General features: G+C 41.9%; 2 protein-coding genes across 4 annotated transcripts in view; both read right to left on the bottom strand.

Annotated features, from left to right (window-relative positions):
* Positions 1 to 21,059, bottom strand: part of LOC119659323 (FERM, ARHGEF and pleckstrin domain-containing protein 1-like) — a 215,551-nt gene that overhangs the window by 10,102 nt on the left and 184,390 nt on the right. The window lies entirely within an intron of this gene.
* On the bottom strand, positions 673 to 19,233 carry LOC119659322. The gene has a single exon (XM_038067346.1). It carries the CDS (start codon positions 18,501 to 18,503, stop codon positions 7,908 to 7,910), a length of 10,596 nt encoding a protein of 3,531 aa, XP_037923274.1. The 5' UTR covers positions 18,504 to 19,233; the 3' UTR covers positions 673 to 7,907.

Raw genomic sequence — 21,059 nt, 5'->3', positions numbered from 1 at the left:
TCTAATTAGTGGACCTTATCGATATAGTTGGCGTTTCAATTGGATCAGTTATAATAATTTTGAAGGATCAGAACCAAATCTAGTTTGATGCTAAATATACTCACTTTTTTTCGAAAAAGAGCACGAGCACTCATAGCACTCATTCCGCAACTGTTTAGAAGTGATTACTTTGACCTATCATAACTTTGTTAATAATAGTGCGATTTCCATCAAACTTGGTAGGATTATGCTCTATATTATAGCCTACAGTGCTGCATGATGAACTAGGATGAACTTAAGGCGGGTTTACAGTTAATTACCAAAAATTATATTAACATTCCAACTTCATTTGAACAGATATCGGTATGGAGGATATTTCGCAGCCTAGATACCATAGAGTGGCAGCCTCTTAATTTTTTTGGGTTGGCTAGATTCTGAGAATGGGTCCGTGAAAGAAGTGATCACCCTTCGCATTCCCCACCTTTCCAACAAATTTTAAAAACAATACCGACTTTGGAAAATACTAACCAAGACCTTTCATTTGATATCCCACATGACTATATTTGGTGAGAAATAAAATGTACATCCCCCTTTTGCATGTATGGGGACACCCCCCCCTCCCCTCTTCTTCCTTAAATTCGACGTAGTAGAATGATGTAACTCACAATATGCGTGAGCGTTCACAGTTCCCACTTTCCCACCAAATTTGGTATCCATCGCTATAACCGTTTCCGAGAAAAATGCGTATGACAGACAGACAGTAAACCGATTTTAATAAGGTTTTGTGTTACACAAAACCTTAAAAATGGCACGCGATTGTGCCCTAAAGATATAGTGTAATAAAAAACGTAAGATGCAATTCAAAAGAATGACTGACGTGTTCGTTCAGGGCAAAGGCAACTCATCAGACGCTGTCTCACTTCTATCCTGGCTGGTTGACCAAAGTAGCGTAAGGTAGCAGGTGGTAATCGCTCATTTATGTCTAATCGCAAACACCACATGATTGCGAATTATATCCAAGTGAAATCCGCTTTTATATTCAGACCCAAACTAGGCCGAAGCGAAAGTTCAGTGTTACATGCTGCCATCTTAATTTTAGCCGTTAGCTCATGGAGTGCTGTCTCTGCGGACTTGCTTTTCTGGTAGGCTTGTTGCCTATAGTGAAGTGGTCGCTTAGGAATGTGTGTATCCCCTATGAACCGAGCTACTTGTCTTTCTAGTCCTTTGAGCAGAAAGGAAGTTAGACTGATTGATCGGAAGCTTTTTGCCTGTGTGTAGATGGGTTTTCCTGATTTGGGAATAAATATTAACTTCACATCATGCCAGTTAATTGGAATATAAGCGAGTGCTAGGCAAGCAAAGCATGTTATATATTCCGCGCAGGCCATTTCGCTCTTTCCAGTAATATTACTTTGCATCCCATGCTGTATGCACCTGTCGGCCCCGAGGTTAGATTTTTGATGCTGCCTGGGAAGTCAGTCAATTTTGCAGACCCTCATGACCTTACACTTGTGAATACATGGTCAATCAAATGATTGTCTCATTTTTCTACATGTTATGGTGGGTACAGTATAAAGCGCGAATCGACTATATCCTCGTGAGACGGTGAGATTTTATCACCGTCACAGACTGCAAAGCTGTTCCCTATGAGACCATCGCACCTCAACGACCAACGTTGATTGTTGTCTTACGTATCAAGTCACCGATAAAACACTGACCGACCGCTTATTAAATGGTGGCGGTTTCTCGTAAAAAACCGAAGAAATGATCTTATCTTATACGATTAGCAACCATTATGAATGACGAAGAATCGAGTAGCCAAGTTAAAAACAGGGTCCACAAAACGGCCTATGCAAACCTAGGGGTCACCAAGCCAATTAAGCGGTTCATTAATCTTGACACTTGGTTTCGGAATGACAATGTCGAAATGAAGGTCCGTGAAAAGAAACGCCTCTACCATAAGTTTCCCAACGCTAAAACACTAGCTAGTTGGCAAAATTGCAAGAATGCCATTCGGGAAGCAACGAAAGCGATATCCATTACAAAGATCTTTACGGCAAGCTGGACCCTCGACCAACGCACATACAACACACGGGTAGATTGCGAGAATATTCCCAGCAGATTTTAATTTAAGACATTTTGCGCAATTCCACACATCAGCGCTACTGAATTCGAGGAAGCAACCAAATGATTGAAATCGGGGGAAACAACAGGACCTGATTATATTTAAGCAAAGAGCAGGGATCCAGCACTGTGACTCAATGAGTTCTTCAAACGGGCTGTTAGGGAAAGTAGAAAACCATCTGACTGGCAAGAAAGTGCAACTGTTCTAATGTGAAAAGGAAAGATATTCCAGCAGCAGAGATCCGGTTGCTGTCCCATACCATCAAGATTTGTGAATGCATTGTTGACAACCGTATACGGGGTATCGTTGGAATTCTGACGCAATATGCGCCGCACGGTTACTCATGAAGAAACCGTGAGGCCTCTCACCTTGTGTCACATTAACTCTTCTGGTATACTCTGCAGCAATACCTAGTGCCAGAAGAACTCGTGCGATGAGTTAAATTGCTCTACAGTGATACCAAAAGTAAAGTTCGGAGTGTAGTGGTGTCTCTGTCACTGTTCATCAAGGAAACGCCCTCTCACCACTCCTATTTTTTCTTGTTGTGGACTATCACACGGGACATCTACGGGCGGCCGGTAACATCAGTGGAAGAAGACCTCATCAGAGTCGTCATTGACGTATATGAAGCCAGCTGTCCAACTAACACAGTCATGTCTTTAAGAAACGTACCAATGGGAAACAGAAATCAAGCCAGCATAAGAGCGGTGATCCGAAAACTTTTCAATCAGGGGAAACAAATTGGTAACTGACCGTGGTATAAAAAAGCCCTGACAACGTATAGCAGCCAAGGAATATCCAGGCTATACAAAACTCTAGTCAAACACAGGGCAATATCTTCTGTCTTCTTGAAGAAGAAAAATGGGACATTGCCGAGAATAAGGAAAACAAGATACATCTGTTTCTCCGAATTAATTTCCCTGGATCCTGCCCACGTCCTGACTACCCACAAGCCCCACAAGGGGCAAAAAGGGAAGTTTGACAACTAGTAAAAGGTGTATGCTGGGAAAATAGAGCAAGATGGGCAATGTAAACCGGTAAATCATTTTTCCAGCACTAGTTGATGTCAGACCGGATCAATTCGGAATAGAGCACTGAACGAAAAAGTCAGCCATTCTTTTGAAAGTTTAGATATTTAGCTCAAAAAGAGGGGCCCGTGGATCACAAATATGGAAGAAATTTCTTCTCAATTGGTTCGGTCCAATATCAACTCCTAAGCCCTAGAACTACTGTGGTTTATCCTAATCAGAATTTCTCCATCGAATCTCACAATTGATGACACCTGCCTGCGACACAATTCGCTGGGCTGGGCTACGCGTGTCCATAGCACCGTTTCTTTTCACGTAGTTAACACCTGTTTCGATTAGCTGTCCGCATTAAGGCATGTCTTTGGACAACGAGAGTTTCGTGGATGCCGTGGAAGGGAGCGACGTGCAGTTGCATATGGCAATAGACACTATCGTAGTTTTTAAGCTACTACCATTTTGGTCATTAGACTAAAGATTTTGTTCGCAAGAGTCGAGACACAATTGCGGAAAAATTGAAGCTCGAGTGACATGACTTAATTCGATCAAGTTGTTTTCGAGTTCGTCCAAATTTTAGGGATTAAAAGATCATTTGATTAGCGCGTTTGTAGTACCGGAGAAAATGGAGTTGAAGGAACGTTTGCTTGGCCCAAACTCGATGATCAATTGAATTTTCAAATTTTGCGCAAATTGCGGGTGAGGAATGTATCTAGGGTGTCGGAGCAGTTCCTAAAATCGTTTTGGCTACGACGTGTGGCCGAAGACATTCGGAAAAGCTTAAGCGTGTCGAAGATTATGGACATCTCACAGTTAGCAGAGGTAGCAGATAAAGTATGCAAAGTATGCACGATTCCCAGCGCAGCTATTAAACACCCCAAGTCACCCTCTTAATTGGATGCGCTATTTCCATGGTTTTCCGAAGACATAAAGCCAGGGACACTAAACTATCGGCCTATGAACTTTACGTAGTGAATGGTCCGAAAATTAAGTTGCTATCGGTAAATTTTGACTTCCAATGGAATCTGCCTTGAAAACTCCTCCTGTCCTAGCCTCAGTGTTGGGCATATTTGTATTCGTAAATACGATATGAATAATATATATTCGTATTCGAATAAGTGATTATGTTCGCATTTACACAAGTGAAGTGTGAAGCGTTTCTGTATCAGACAAATGTCTGAATTTCTCTTAGACATCAAACAGTCTGTATCAGACAGTGGGCAGATAGACAATACAGTACGTGCGGATAAACAATGGCCGACTTACAAAATACGTATATTTAAATATTTAAGTGTCCTTCCTTCCTTGCCTAGCCTATTATCGGTGCCGATTCTATCCGTCATTTTGGGTTACTGATCGGCATCATTGCGCGATCAATCTGTCTACCGGCAAATCACCCAAAGGATTACGGGTGGCTTATGTAATGGCAACATTTGCCACGAAGAAGCTCGTCGAGAAATTAGCCGCGGTGAATTAGAGTTGGAGTACCTACTGAAAATGGGCCATTCCGTCGATCAAACACCCTTTGATCGAGCCTGCTTCATCTGGTTCCTAAAAAGAATTGCTCCTGGCGGCCCTGTGCGCCTGCATGTGATTTCTTGGACCTTCTCGTGGGGCTAGTCAATAAATAGATTTTAGCAACTTAACAGCCGTGATCTCGTGATTAATGCCGCGGAGTGTATTTTAGGTGTTTAGGAAGTGGACTTCCTCGGTTGCACTAGTAACAAGGACGGTGTTGCGCCATCGGCGTCGCGGGTAGACGCGTTTTGTAATTTTTCGCGACGAGTTACGGTCAAGGAGCTCCGAAGATTCCTCGGAGCATTTCTATCGTCGTTTTATTCCAAATGCTGCGAATCTACAGCCCCTACTGCACAGACCGTCGAAAAAAGACAACGAGGCGATCAATTGACTCCACCTTCACGACGAATGTCACGAAAGCAGGACTAGCGCTACGTTGCTAATCTACAATGAGCCAAATTGAGCTTTAGCCGTGATTACTGATACGTCCAATGTGGCGGTCGGAGACGTACTCGAGCAAAAGCTTGGCGACCGCTGGTTACAGCTCGCCTATTTTCAATGAAAGTTAGCAAAAGCCGAGAAAAACTACAGCACGTACGAATGCGTAGCAGCATTCAGCATTTCCAGCACTTATTCGATCAAAACGGACCACAATCAGCTGATTTTTGCGTCCTTTCAAAAACAGAAATAATCAACTGCTCGCTAGTTATATTTCGCAGTTTTCGACGCAAATTGAGTACATAGCCATGCAGAAGAACATCATTGCAGACATATTATCTCGGGTGAAGGAGATATCTCTGGCGATGGATTTCGATCCGAAAAGGTTAGCTTGGAAGCATCAGCTGGTGGTTAGCGGAACCTCATCCTTAGAATTTAGTTAGAGTTAATGAGGAGACGAGCTTTTCATCGACATTCGCGTCCTGGAGCTTGTTCATCACCATGCTTAATAGGACTGTCTATGATGTGCCATGAAGACAAAGCAAACTGAGTCCAGCTGTTACCTATCGTGTTGCTTGAACTACGAAATAGTGTTGAAGACCTGGGTGCGTTGCCTGCAAGTTAGTATTCGGTTCTGGTTACCTACTGAGTGGTTTGTCGACAGTAGCGACAATACCAGTCATTGTGAGTTCCAGGAGCACATGCGAGAACTTTGTCTACCCTTAATTGACCATCGCGGTAGCAGAATGTAGTTCGTGCATGTAGGCCTCGGCTCTTGTACGTTTTCGTGCGTGCCGACACCCTTAAAATTTTTTTGATTTAGCCATATACCGTTCCGCAGCGTGTCGTTACAAGATTATCAACTGCAGTCTACATGGTTGAAATGAATAAAAAGCAGGTGAATGTGCCGACTGAGAGACTAAAACCAGCGTTCCTCGTAGCTAATCAGAATGATTCATCCACGATATCGTTCAAATCATCATTATCTCTTGTCGGCGCGAGTCAGCTCGCTGGATTGTCCCAGGCTCGTGTAATGTCGCAGGATTCTCAGTCCAGTCCATAGTCAGATCAGGCTCCGGGTTTTTTTGCAGCTACTCCTGGAGTCCAACAGGCTGACCCTGTGCACCATCGAACTCGTCGGGCAGCAGTGTGACGGCATGTAGTCTTTGCAATAGCAGTCGAGGTTCCAATTGCAATCCAGTCATCACAGTTGACTGTACCCGTGTATAGCCGAACAGCGTCGCGTTCTAATGGGAGCTTATGTGGCCTGCATAGGGCCACCCGTTTAACCTGTGAGTTTATCCTCCAGCTTGACGTTGTTATCGTGATGGACGTCATCACTACGGAGGGAGTACTGTAGAGATTGGATGCTCAGCACCACAGGCACTGGAAGCGAAAATTTAAGGAAGGCGAACACGGCCTAACGGCTGTTTCGAGATTAAAGTGTGGTTTATCCTAATCAGAATTTCACCATCCAACCCCACAGGGCTACTATAAAGGGAATGAAATTGATTTGGATGAATAAATACTTTTCTTTTTATAACAAAATGCACCTTAATTTTTGAAAGCAGTAGTATATGAAGTCTGGAGCAAAAGGAATGAAAACAAGAAATAGAATTTGGTTTTAGGTAACTCTGGATTAAGCTCCCACTTCCGATATTAACTTGGAAACACTAAACTACAACTGCACTTCCATCTCTAAGAAATATTTTCTTATCCAAATATTGTATGAATATTACCTATGTTATATTAAACATCGTATCATAAAGTGATGACATTTTATATAAACAATGTAAAGTATGTAAAACATTTTTAACAAAGTAAAACGCTTTCATACTATAAGATAATAGTAACAAATCTTCAATGATTATTCTAACAATAGTAGATATAATTTCGTTTGGTTTCTGAAATGCCTCTCTAATGCGTGTATAAATTGGCCTTTTTAAAGTAAATGTGTCGTTGGCAACTTAATTTCCCAATTATTTGGCACATTCATTTATCATATATCTCACCCTCAAGGATTGAAAGATGATTCTGAAGAACTCAAATTTCTGTGAGGAACAGCTTCCGCCGCGTCCTTTTTATTGACAAATGGAGGAAAAAACATTTTCCGTCATCCATCTAAATATTACAATCACGAGTTGAAAATAGTGCTCAGTCATCGAACCGTACGCTTACATGAGATAAATACATTTTTTTCTAATTGCTAAATAAAAGTTTTTCGATGTCTAATCAATGTTTGCTTCGACAATTATTATCCTATTCATATATCATCAGACATGTAATTGCATTTGGGATTTACTTAAAAGAATCTTTGACACAATTGTAATTTCTTACGAACTACAGCTAGGGTTAAAACGTCGTTTGGCTTTTTTAAAAATCGATATACTTAGGGCTGTTTAGCCAAAAGGGAATCATGTCGCATCTAATAATTTTCTCAGTCTTTAAGGGTCATATAATCAATTTGAAAGATGAACAAAGAAAATCTAAGAAGAATATAACACTTTCATCTGTCGCACTTCGTAACTATGTGTGGGATGAATATCCTTCTGAACTCAACGAATATGGGCTCGAACTACTATAAAAAAGCAGAAACTAGGCAAAGTACTCATCTCCAGCGAACGTGCAATTAAGTAGAAATAAATTTTAGCATTAAAAAGGGGGGAAATCGCGTTTACATAAGAAATTGGATACTCTAACCTCATTAAGATTCAATTGAGGTGAACTTTCTTCACTTTCCTAGTTTAAAAAGAATTCAGTCGACAAATGATCAAATGATCCAAACATTGGATCACTTCCTCTCCTTAGGATACTGTAGTTCGCCTCTAATTATCACTCCCCATGTCTGAATCGTTTTGAAATTTCCTTGGCGGAATCATATGTTGGCCACTACATCCCTCCCCTTCATCTTTATCAGACTCTTGAGCATTTTCATAATCCGAAAGAAAATCTGGATAAGGAAGCTCTAAATCCTGTTGCCTATACTGACTAAAGGCAGTATATTGCCTCATGTTAATCCCCGCTACAAAGCTGTCTTCACTCGAGTTATACACATCATCGGAAAGACCTCCCTTCGACTCGGGGCCGCTTTCGTCCGGAGTATATTGAACACCCTGATATTCCATCTCAAAGGTTTCTTGTCCCGTCATTGTTTCCTCCCGCTTCAGTTGACGCTTCTTCTGTCGTTGTGGTTTCACTGGCTGCACGGGAATTTCTGGCTTGTACATTGGATTCGTTATGTGACTCAAGCGGTCGTAACGTGGGAAGCCCATTTCGTCCACATTGTCCGACATATCGAGGCTTTCAAATCCTCCAGAATACGAAGTACTCGGATATGGATGATATTTATTATCCTCGTATTCATCCGTAGCCTGTTCTTGTTCCTCATCAAAATCTGGGTATTTATTTTCATCGTGACCTTTTGAAATATCTGAACTCCCCGAATCGATTTCTGGGAAATATCCTTCAGAGCATTCCGAACTTTCCTGTTCAATAAGGACACGTTCAGATCGAACCTTTTTCGTGGGCACTTGACGCTTCTTCCTGTAGCCTCGACTTCTGAGTTTAGGATCTTGTTTTCTGAAATCCAACGAGCTGTCGGTATCATTTCCGCTTGGTGGACTTTTAACAGAAGCTTTCGTAATTGAAGATTTTCTTGGTGGTTTCTGCACCACCTGTATCGGCGGAGACTCGGAACTTAAACTACTCGAATAGTATGGGGAACATTTAATTAACTTTTCGGGACGTTGGGGCATCGGAGACGAATTATCTGTGCTCGTTGTAGTTTCGCTGTTTTGAGTTGCCGTCGTTGTCGCTGAAGAGCTTTCCACGTATTCCTCTTCTATCTTGGGGAAATCAGTCGATGAGCTTAGAAGATGCTCGTGGAACGACTGAGATTGTCGTAGCTTGTTTGATTTATACTCTCGAATTTGTGATTTAGAAAGTGTCTTATCGTCGTAACTGTGATGTTTAACTAAAGGTCTCTCATGATGTTCCGTATCGCGTACAGTAGGCATTGGGTGAACTTGAGACACAGTATGACTATATGGAGCAAACTCCTGGCTTTGGTAACGCTCGGTTAACTTATCACTTTGACCATATAATTTCTCTACGAATGATTCGCCTTCTGATGAAATATCTTGACTCTGATAACGTTGGGACATTAGCTCTAAAGATCGTCGCTTCTTCGCCGCGTCTTCAGGCAAACCTTTTACCTTTTTCTCCTCCATATTGACTATACGAGGAGGGGGAATTTTCACTGGTCGCTCCGTAGACTTTGATGGAACGGAAGCTTGAGATGAAGAGGAAGCGTGAACTTTTCCCTCTGAAACCGCGGGCTTCTTATGAACAGCCGGTAGACTTTCATCACTTGGAGACTGTTTCTTCGATGTACTAGCTCCACTTCGCGATTGCTTGAGTGGAATGTATTCGATCGAAGAACCTCGCTTAGAAGATCTAAGTTCAGCTGGTTGTGATGATTCCGCAGCTGCAACTAGAGTTCTACTACTTGAAGTTGACCATTCAGTGATAGTCTGAGCCATTTCCGTAAGAGTTAAGGTAGTATCATCGCTCTTAGTTCCCGATTCTGTAAGCTTATCAGTGTCCGAATTTGAAAGAACTTCATACCGAAGACCATCTGAAGACCCATTCTCACCAGAAAACTTATTCTTGCTACTTGAAAAACTGGTGCTTCTATCATTCAAACTTTCCGTTGATTTATTAATAGAACTCATACTAGATTTCGTATGGTTAGATTTTTCACTTCGTGCACCACCGGAATGATTCGATACCGCCGACAGACTATCAGATCCAGAAAGGTTAGCATATTGCCGAACTGTATTCGTTCCTGTCGACCATTCTGATATACTAAGTCCAATGGAAGTATCCTCGGAGTGAGAGCTATGAGTACATTTCTTCTGCTGGAGACCCATTCGAACAGTTCCATCTAGATCCGTCCCAAGTGAGCTTGTTTCTTCCTCCGAATGACTTGAATGGCTGCACATTTTGCAAGAGCCAGTGCTTAATCTGTGCTCGAAATTCCTGCGAACAACTGTGTCTTCCACATATGTTCCACAAGAAGCAGATAAAATATCGTCAATGGACGTATCGGAATTATTAGAACCGCGTGAAAACTTCTGAACAATATCTGTAGTCTTGGCATCGTCTGGAGAGATTTCAATTTTCACAGTACCGGGACAAAATACATCATCATTAGAAAACACATCTTCCTCAGAAAGTGGACTATGTGGAGAACGAGTCGGTTGCGATATGATCACTGTATCAGGACTAGCTTCTTTTATGATGCTTTGACTTTGTATAGCTTTACTCGTAGCACAACAGGTAACATCGAACGGCGCTGACAGACAAGTTGCCGTGCTCAAGCAAGTCGTAGGCTCGTACCGATTGTCTCCTTGGTTCGTTGACATCAAATACGCGGTATCTTCATACGGTAAACACAATGGACTTTCTTTAACACCAGAGGCAGGCAACTCAGCTGCCTCTTCAGGCATCTTATCATCGTGGGCGTCGCTCGGTGCATCATCCGTCAATGTAAATGAATCAATCATTACCTGGCTAGCGCTTTGCGGTTCACTCACATAGAAAGTTTCAACCTTCTCCACTACAGGAAGATCAATAGCACTTGACGGAGGTGAAGGCCATTCAACAGAATCCTGTGATTGAAACGACTGACTTCCCTTCCAACAGAACCGCTTTGGAACAGGTTTGTCTGGATCCGGAAATGCATATTCAATAGGTTGTTCATGAACAGGCACGTGATCATAAGGGATATCTGGTAAGGGCCAGTCTTCGGAATCTTGGCTCCCTGCATTGGAGAGACAAAGTAATGTAGGCTTTTCCACTTCCTCAACTTCGACTCGCTTTTCGCATACTTGGGTTACAGAAAATCGTCCTGTTATAACTGTTGGTGACTTGGGTTCGCTTTGGATCAATGATAATCTTTCGCCAGTTGCCGAATCGCAAGGTATTTCAGGCATTTCGGCCGACGTCCGCCGATCTGCATCAGAGATATATGCTAGATTGGTATTGCTTCTAGAATCGGAGCTCAGACTTGCTTGGTGATCCGTGGATGCGGCAGATTCATCTCGCATGCTAGCTGAGTGTGTTGAGGCCTTGCTAATATCATCCTCCATGCTCGATTTCTCCGAATTGGTACTGCGTTCAGATATTCTCGATAAAGTTCTGCCCAGCATGAAACCCGAGCTATACCCTAAAATATCAGTAGGATTAATTCCTATACCACCTATGCTACTCGTCATTGAAGGATAGCCGAACGTTGTTGGAAAATCATTCAATTCATCTTGGAAACTCGAGTCGCTTTCCTTCTGCTCATCTGGTGATACTTTATTTGCATCACTGTCAGATGAATCTTTCGGTATTGATGGAGCCTCATATGTCTCATAGCTCTCCTGTTCTGGAAGCTGCCAATTCTCATCTAAACTAGAACTACCTGAACTTTCAATAGGGAAAGGTTTCCATGTGGTTTGTTGTTCTTTTTGAATTAGTTCCCCACGCCTCTGTGCAGCTCCCAAAGACCCTGAACTACTTTCCGTTTCAAAGGAACCACGGCTTTCAACACTTAGCGACCCCTTGGACTCCAAACTAGACTTTGATTCTAAAGAACTTCCGTTTGATGTTTTCAATAATTTGTCGCCGGTCTCGTGAGGAGTACTTCGACAAAGCTTTTTATGAGCTCCGCCGGTTCTTGCTGGTTTTACAATTCTCGGAATATTCTGAGCTGATCCTCCTGAGCTTGATTCACTGTCATCTCGACGATGTGCTGGCTTCGGAATTTGCTCATCAGGTTCTGGTCCTTGGTCTAGCTCAGAACCTGACCCCAAATCAATTGGACATTGTTTCTCTAAAGTTGGAGTTGAAGTTTTACGAATCGGAGATTTAACTGATTCCTGTTTTTGCTCTGTTTGCTCTAGGTCAAGTTTCATCATTTGTTCTTTCAGCTCCAAGCATTTTTTCTCTTCTAAATCACCAAAATCTTGAGATATACCAAGTGGACGGGCAATCGAGCAACTGACGCTTGATTCCTCATCTAATGAACTTTTTTCTTTTCCACTTACTGACAGGCTCCAGTCTTGTCGGTTCATTCGTTCTGCTTCTTGCGCTGGACTAGGTTCCTTTTCGCCACTTGTCCACGAACTATCAGAGCTCTTAGATTTATCACTACCACGTTTCCCAAATTCCTTCTTTACTACTTCTTCCTGTTGTTCCTCTTCCTGTGGGGGAGGCGGTGGCAATGGTGGCGCCTCCTTAATAGGAGGTGGAATGAAAGATTCTAATGGAAAACGCTCCATTTGGGGACTTATGGCATCTGGTGGTGTTACTATGATGTTCATATCTGAAGTTGGAGTTATAGATCCTGAGCCCATAAAATTCATATCGACGTTCATATCGTCCAAAGTTCCTTGCTGTTCCAATCCTTTCTGTTCATTTTCAGATGTGTCAGATCCAATGTACTCCTCACACTCTACTGTAATCCATGACGTAGTTTCATCACTGCGGCTGCGTTCCAGGCTCAAACGATGGGCATCCTGACTAACCTTCAAGTGTTTCTGTTCACTAGATAAATCATCTTCTTCAAGTGACGGTTCTTCACACTCTATTGTTGGTACTCTGTGTCCGTATTCATTTCTCTCAGGTTTTGTATCACTTACCGAAGTTAGCGATTCATCTCCACTATCTCCTCTAGAATGTTTCCTACTAGGGACTTCTGATTCGGATTCTTTTGCTTCTACAGATGAAAGTGACTGTCGTTTTAGCAAATCCAAAGATCTACGCTCACAAATCACAGCTTGCATATCAATTTCCTCGACCACTTGTTCCGGCTGGGAGTACGTTCTCCGGTCGTGCCCTGCATGCTTAGAATGCTGTTGAGTTTTTTTCTCATCTAACGACTGGCACTGAGCAAGCTTGTTATGATCTTCCTTTGCCATGTGAGATTTGGCTGCCCGTTCTGAAGATTCTAATGCTTGTTGAGGTGGCTTCCCTTTCGATTCTTCATAGTTTCTATCTAGACTTCGAGTCTTCACTTCAGGACCTAAATATTGATGATCCGGTTTTTTCTCTAGACTTTTCGATTTTCCTTCGAACTTCTTATGCACCACAGATCCTTCGATTTTCTGCTTAAGTTCCTGACTTTTTGCAATTTTCCGTGGTGACTTGATTATCATCTCTTCACCTATATCACTCTTATCACCTTCCTCGAATGATTTGTTCCGGTCTTCAAAACTTCGATTTGCCTTTTCGAGTTTTTCTTGACTGCGTCCTTCTTCAAAACTTCGACTAAATTTCACAAGAGAACAATCAAGTTTTCGTGGAGATTTGGCTATTAAAACGTGATCCTCAGCTTTACTCTTGAAATCTGTTTCAATGATGATCTTATCTCCTTCGGTTTTCACAGAAATTTTATCCTCCGGAGCAGGAAATGGCGGAAGTTGATCTTTTACTGGGCTCAACATTGTTATCGTCTGCTTCATCGCTGATTCGTACAGTTTCTGTTGTCGTTCTTTGCGCTTAGCTATATCTAGCTCAGTTTCTTCTTGGGACTTACTTTTGTCTTTACTTAATGTTTTTCTTGGTTCCTTTTCAAGAGATTTAGGTCGATCTTTGGAACCATTTTTCTTTATTGCATCTTTTTTTGCGAGTCTGGCATCTTCCTTGAACAGTTTTTCAGCTGATTTAGAAGTGATTCTGCCACTATCTTTGGAGCTTGATCTAATTCGTCCCTTAGTGCTTTCAATACTGCTAGCCCTGCTCACCCCGGGCGACGTTTTTCGTGAACTGTTTGCTGAACTGAAAGGTGAACGATCAAGTTTATACCGTGGAATGTCCAAAATTAAATGATCCCCACTTTTCAGCTTCATTTTTGATTTCTTTTTTTCTTTAATCTTCACGCTTTGAAGAGTGATCTTCTCAATAAACTGCAACTGGTTAAGTAAAGATTGTTCTTCCTTGTCAATAAAAATAGTATGAATTAACGCACTACTTCGCGATCTGCTGCTGATATTATTCCCTGACGGAATCGATCCAGCACACGATTGCACACTATCAGCTTTCTCTTCCTCCATTGTGTCTTCCCGACTCAACAGCTTTTCTTCCAAAATCTCGCCTTCTTCTTCCTCGAAACCAACTGTATCATCTTTCGAGGAGAAAGCATTCATAGGCGGGAGCTTGTTAAGTGAAATGACAGGGGTATCAAGACTCTTGGCACGTCGCCCTGAAGTAGGTGATTCTTGAGTAGCCTTTTGTCTTTGCAGAGATGCAAATGCTGATCCCTCTGAAAGATTTAGACGCGCATGTGCGAAAAGAATAGGAGCGTGACCCTTTGATCTCATGATAAGGGAGGAGTCTATAAGATCTTCGATCAGCTTCGCCTTAGCCTTCGAGAGTTCGCTTTTAGTGGCATCTTTTTTTTCATTCTTCTTCAAAATATATGCAATGTCGGAATCCGATATTTTATCTTCATGACAGGTCTCATAGGCATCGTCGTCCGTTCGAAACAGTTCTACAGACTCCAGGATGGGAGACGGAATGTTCTCAGTTTTTTGATAGTCACCCGTACATTCTTCTAATCGCTTCTTATTTAAAAAATTTCCTTCATCTTCGGAACTTGGTATCGAAATAGACCTTTCAGAAATTCTACGAAGTTCAGTGGCATTAGCATATGGAGGATCCAGCTTTTGAGTATGATATCGGCTCTCAAGATCAGCAAGACGTCGGCATTGCGGAGGAGAACCTTCAATCTCAGTGGAGCTCATGGTTTGTCCACGTCCCCATGCTGCAGACATAATCTTACTGTGTTCAATTTTCAAAATTGGCTCAATTTCTTTTCTAGATTGGGGCGGAGAAAATTCCAAATGAGATGGGATAGCTTCAGCCGATCCAAAAACATCATCGGAATCGAGACTCTCGTCGTCTGAAGAGAAAGACGTTATTCGAATCTTGCCCTTATTTTTCGACTTGACATTTTGCCGGTTCTTTTGAATTATCCGAGGTTTTGTCACGCGCTTGGAGGGTACGGCCAATTCCTTCTTGAGATTTTGAATTAATTCGCTTTGTTTTTGTTCTAATTTAATCTTCTGTTGCTCTCTTTGTAAGCTCTCCGTCCTTGAACTAGTTGCAGAATCGCTTTCAATTTGGCTCAATTTATTGTTAAGTTTCTCCATTAGTTTGGGATCCATAAGTTTCGTAATATCTCGCTTTGGACTTGAGAGTTCGACCGGCCGCACGGACTTATCAACTTCAAGTGTGACTGGATTAACTTTAGATAAGTCGATATTTTGGGTGAACAGGAATTCTTGACTTTTTTCCGGCTGTAAATTATCCAAAATATCTGGCAAGATATCTGCAGAAAGTAGGTCATCTCGTCTAGTATCAATTTTGGGAGATTTAGGAGACTTTGGAGACTTAGGAGATTTTGGACTCTTCGGTTTTTGATGCTTCTTTCCATCGAGCGGAGAAGGTGCAGTTCCATTCATAATATGCCTTTTATGAAGTACGTAAGGGATATCATCCTTGAGCGTCTTCGAAACACGTTTCTCATATTCACGGAAGAAGCTTTTGGGCATCTCAAATCCAGTTTTGGGGATATCAGTCACTGTAATGGGAACATCATAGCTTTTTGGAATCTCAAAATTACCATATGTTTTGCAAAGCGGTGGAGCACTAGGAATCTGTTTATAGAAATAGTCCTCATCACTTGAATCGGCCGGAGTTAAATCAATGGATTTCTGATGCATAAGCACATGGCGACGAGAATTATTTCCCAGCCGAGAGCGATTTGCCAGAGAATTAGGATCACTCTTTGTGCGTTCTACTGTTGGATGAGTGTAAGTATGCGGAACTAGAGGACCAGTCAATTGCATGTTCGGATCTATTAGTAATTTCGGGTTGTATTCCTCAAAATGAGTTTTCGCAATCAACTCTTCCTTTCGAGTTACCTTCTTCGAGGTCGGCGTATGTGCTTGCTTATCAAATTCAGACATAAGTTCCGGTGTCAACGGGTATTCCGGGCTTCGTTTGTTTTTCTCAGTGCAGGGAGGGGTCTCTGCCGCAGTTGTACTACCCGTTAGAGACTCAATACGGTCTTGATCGAAACTAAAGATGTTCTCGCTATCGGATCTTCTACGAAAAGCACGCATTTTCTCAGCTTGCGCATCTAAAGTACTTTGATCAACATCAGGACTATCCCAAGTTTGAACTTCCATCTCTTTCGTGGAGCGAGGTGAGCCTGCATCAGGCGATCGACTCATAGAGCCAAACGACTTGGCATTGCGTTCGATTTCAACATTTTGAAGGCTGACAGAATGAACATTGGAAGTTTTGTGAGTTCTGTTAGAAGGGAAAGTAGAATAAGTATCCATACTGTCATAGAAATTACTCTTCGTAGCAGCTTTGAGCTCAGAAAGAAGACTGTCATGACTTTTTACCTTTGGCCTGACAAATAGTCCATCATTATCGACTGGCTCTGCTTCAAACGACTTGTCTAAACTTTGCAGTGACATTTTCGCATCGTAATAATCACTTTTTGATTCCTGACTGGAGCTTTTGTCGTAAGGTTTTTTGTTTGTCAAACTTTTGATTTTTTTCCCGGTCGTTTTAGGCATTTCATAGTTACGTGTTAGGCACTCGCCAAATGACTCCTTCGACTCTTGGCTCGAAGTTCGCGAGTTCAATCCAGACTTGGTAGTATCACGTGATTTTTTACTGTCTGTGTGATAAAGACTATCTCTGGACTTTTTGCTCGAATCCGAACTACGAGAAATTTTGGTCTCGTAGAAATCACTTTTCGACTCTTGGCTCGAAGTACGCGATCCCATTGCCTTTTTTACTTGCTTATAGAAACTGCCATCGGATTTTACGCACAATTTCTCTCTGGGTAAATACCGAGGATCTTCTACATCCCAAATATCATTCATTATGTCAACAGCTGACTTACACTTCACGTCCAAAGCCGACCTATACTTGCCGAATTCAGTCACGCTGTCGTCATCGCTGGCAATGTAGTTTCCCGAATCAAGGGAACACGATCTAGCTTGCTTTGCATAATAGCCTTCGTTATCTGATTTCTCCAGGAGTTCATAACTATCGTGAGATATGTCATCCTGAGATCCCGTGAATTCAAGATGATTTGGATAAACTCGTTTATGGTGATCAACAGTGTTGTATGTGCTTCCTGGGTAGCTGGAAGAATACACTTTCGCATCACAAAGGGGATTGAAGTCCTGCGTGGCTTCAATTGAATGATTCTTTGTCATATACATAGAATGGCGTGCATCGTCATAACGTGTGACAGGCGAATCAATGCGACTAAAAGCCAGAAATTCACGGTCAAAAGCAGTCATAGGCTTTGATTTTTCTCCTTCTAGAGATGAGAAGTCGTAGAGGTCCTTACACGAAGTGCTTTTCAGCCACGTTTCTTTGCTGTTCTCTATCGTGTCATAGAGAACATTCTCTTCGTAGCCCTCCTTGTATTGGATTGCAGAGTACAAGTTTATATTGGATAACTCGAATTCCAACCTTTCTGATGAATTTTTAAGCCGATCTAAAGGTGATACTGAAGAGCTGCGGTCATCTGCCGGCAATGTTGTGCCAACATTTGCATAGATTTGGTTATAGCCAGACACATTCGCTAAGACTCCTCGATTGCGAAGATTGCCCATTGATTGATGCGTTAGATAATGACTGTCATAAGAATCCATCGAATCAACTCCTGAAAGCTCCGAATTACGAGGAAGGGAGTGAGTCGTGCGGCTCATAGAATGTGAACTCTGCGACTCAAGCGAATGAGATAGATAATGATTAGTTTGAGTTAGTGATTGAGCGAAGTAGTCAGAAGTTGAATCCTTTGGATGATTTAGGTCGTTATGATAGGGGTGATGAATAGTCGATGCATATGGACTAATGTAATAGTCCCGGTTACTTCTTTCTCCATCAGAAAGGATATTAAGGCTTCGTTTGGAAAGAGTGTACTGAACTATCGACTCATCAATGAATTCATCGCTGAGGTGTTTCCCGCGAGCTTTGGTTTTATTCTTTCGATTCACAGTTGCGTAAATATCGCGCTCATTGAAAGTGTGGCTGAGATTATTCTCAATGGGAATCTGCTGGGTAGATTCAGTTGTTGAACTTCCCTTGGAAGACGCTAAATTTGGATATTTATAATGACATAAATCGTTAATGTCTGCATAGATAATATGATCGGTATTTTCATCGGTCGTTGTCGAAGCATTTGTTGTTGACGAATTAAGCAAACATTGTTTAGACATCGAATAATTGGTATTGCTATAATGGACTGGGGTGGCACTGTGTTGCAACTGCTGCTGCAGCTGCGACTGGACAATACTCCCCCGGCTGATGATAGATCGGTCCGCTCCCATCAAGTCCATATCCACTTCCCCCGATATATCCTCCTCCTGGTCCTCCTCCTCCGGCGCAGAGTTGTTGAGATCCACCGAAAGACCCACCGATTGTGTGTATTTGCTGTTGATGCTGCTGCTGGTGTGCGAGAGTGCTGGCGAGTCCGGCACAATGACACATGCCTGGGATCCCACCGAGACCAGGTGCGGGCTGCTGCTGTTGTAGGCTGAGTGGGACAATTGACTGTGAGTCTGGCCTGTTTTAATTCAATTGGGAGAAAATATTAATTTCTCCTTCTCTGTTAACCAAAGCATTTTCAAACACATTTTATACAAACCAATAACACCGAGCTAAATTGAAATCGGCGGCCATAACATAAACAAAGAAGAACTGAATATCACTGAAACTTGAAATCCATGCATAAAACACATAATCCACTTTAACTGGGAACTGAACCATGCCTTCATATTGAAAAACTGAATTAACTGAATTAATAACGTTTAAAACGTGTAACGTAAAGAAATCGACCGCGTTTTAACAAAAATGTGAGCTGTTGTGAACTGAACCTTAAAAAATTATCTAAATTAGGAGTAATAATTAAAGATATGTGCTAAAGTTCTGGGTTACTTCTAACAGTGGAATTCGTTCGTTAATGAGTTGATAAGTTGTTTTTGACTCTATTACAAATCGCTTTTCCTGCACAGCTGTTGCTGTGTCCTTCTTTAGCTTGATTGGAACTTCTTCTCTTAACTTAGGTGATGTGGTTTCTAGAGTGTGTTTTGTTATAAAACAAAATAGAGAAGAATACAGGATGGGCCGTCCCATCCATCTTGAATAGCATAAATTTTAATCTGGCGAAAAAAAGACTAACAGAAATTTGTGAAAAATAGTAGAGTGTCACAATTTTATTCTCGATAGCGCAGGGATGAAAATGCAAAATCTTCAATGTGGTCGGAATTTTTATTTTTAAAAAGCACCAATCCCGAATTACTTCTGGTGCTTAGGATGGCGAAGAGGCAGACAGGGCAGCAACCCCGTCGGCTGAGTCAACATCAAATGGCCAAGAAGAGCCTTATTGACTTGTTGTTCGTGATGGAGTACACGAATTCTCCGAGGCCTGGTTAGGGCGATTAGATCCAAGTCTGCAGGGATGTATTCTCGACCTGTTTTTGCGCTTGACCCCCTTGTGAGGGTTTCATGGTGATCGGGCTCAAGCGAGGAGTTGCGCTGCACAAATCGAGTGCCGTACACCGTAGTTGCGGTAAAGGCTTTAGGCAGGCTCTGATCAACCGGTACGAATGCTGAGCCTGCAGTCAGTGATGTGCTAGCCACAGCGGGGTTCTGATTGTGATTTCAAAGAGGGCCGTCGGATTAGGTCGACACGGCGGGTACTCACGTGAAACCACCAGGAAATAATTGTACTTACTTATAAGAAATTAATGTTTAGGTCAATTGAAGATGATGTGGTCATTGGTTTCCCTGACCCAGGGTCTACAACACATGTCAGAGGAATGATGCCTATCTTTTTGAGGAAAAGTTTGTTTTAACAGTAGTTCATCAAGACACGATTTATAGTTTTAACTTCCACTACCGTCAGTGAAAAGAGTGGGATGCAGAGTTTCACTGAAATTGTCGAAAAGACTTCAATAAAGAATATTCCTTTAATTTGCGCTGAAACATGATATTCTTTGTACCACCTTTGTGATCCATTTTTTAAGACAGTCCAGGCATTCATGGAAAACTCCTTGACTGTTAGTTGGACTTCTAAGCGGTGCTTGGTGATGGTGTGCTTATGCTTAGTTGATTGCCACTGCGTGCTGAACACCAAAGTTATTTCACATTGTTAAACTTGTTGTTTAATGATTTTATAGATATGCAAAAAAGCTGTGGTGATGGTCATTTTCTCCTTGGGCTTTTTTATGACGTGTGCAATAGTATCGATTTCTGGTGTCAGTACCGAGATGTTTTCTACCCTAAAACAGATGTTTTCGCCCTCCTTGTTCTCGACTACTGCTATATCAGTGGCAACCAGAAGATAATCTTATATTGTAAGCTTTTTTGACTTCGCTTCACAAATTTCGGCTATGAAACACTATTTTCGAGCAATAATGGCTGTATATGGTTAAAGCAGTGAAATCAGGAAAGAGTTTTGTGTTATCAACTTTCGATTGGAAGTTCCTTTACATTTTCGATAGCCCATTTTCGCATTAGGTTTTTCTGTATAGTCTAGGAAAGGACCGAATTTTGTTCTTTGAACCTGATTAGTTGTTTTGCTACTCGAAAAGTCGTTCTTAGCTACAATGGGAGTTCATTCCCAAGCGCAAAAATCATATGAAGTGGCGTGAATTTGGTGATACTTTGTAAATTAAGACCTATTTAGACAGGACAGTTTCCTGGATATATAGACTGGTATTTCGAGCATTGATGTGCCAGAATATTCTATGATGTATCTGATTATTCTCCGGTGGACGTGGAACTCATCCCTTGGAGGCAATCTCCAGCTGTGTCTAATAGAAAAGTTTAGGATTCTGGCCATTTTTTGCATTTCTGGACAACCACGTATACATGATCCTTGGCATTTAAGA

Source organism: Hermetia illucens, chromosome 6 (genome assembly GCF_905115235.1).
Source record: "Hermetia illucens chromosome 6, iHerIll2.2.curated.20191125, whole genome shotgun sequence".
NCBI lineage: Eukaryota > Metazoa > Arthropoda > Insecta > Diptera > Stratiomyidae > Hermetia > Hermetia illucens.
This window is presented reverse-complemented; position numbering and strand designations above follow the sequence as displayed.

Excerpts from the sequence above, each read along its gene's own strand:
- LOC119659322 (XM_038067346.1), bottom strand. The coding sequence starts at position 18,503 with ATGGACTTGATGGGAGCGGACCGATCTATCATCAGCCGGGGGAGTATT.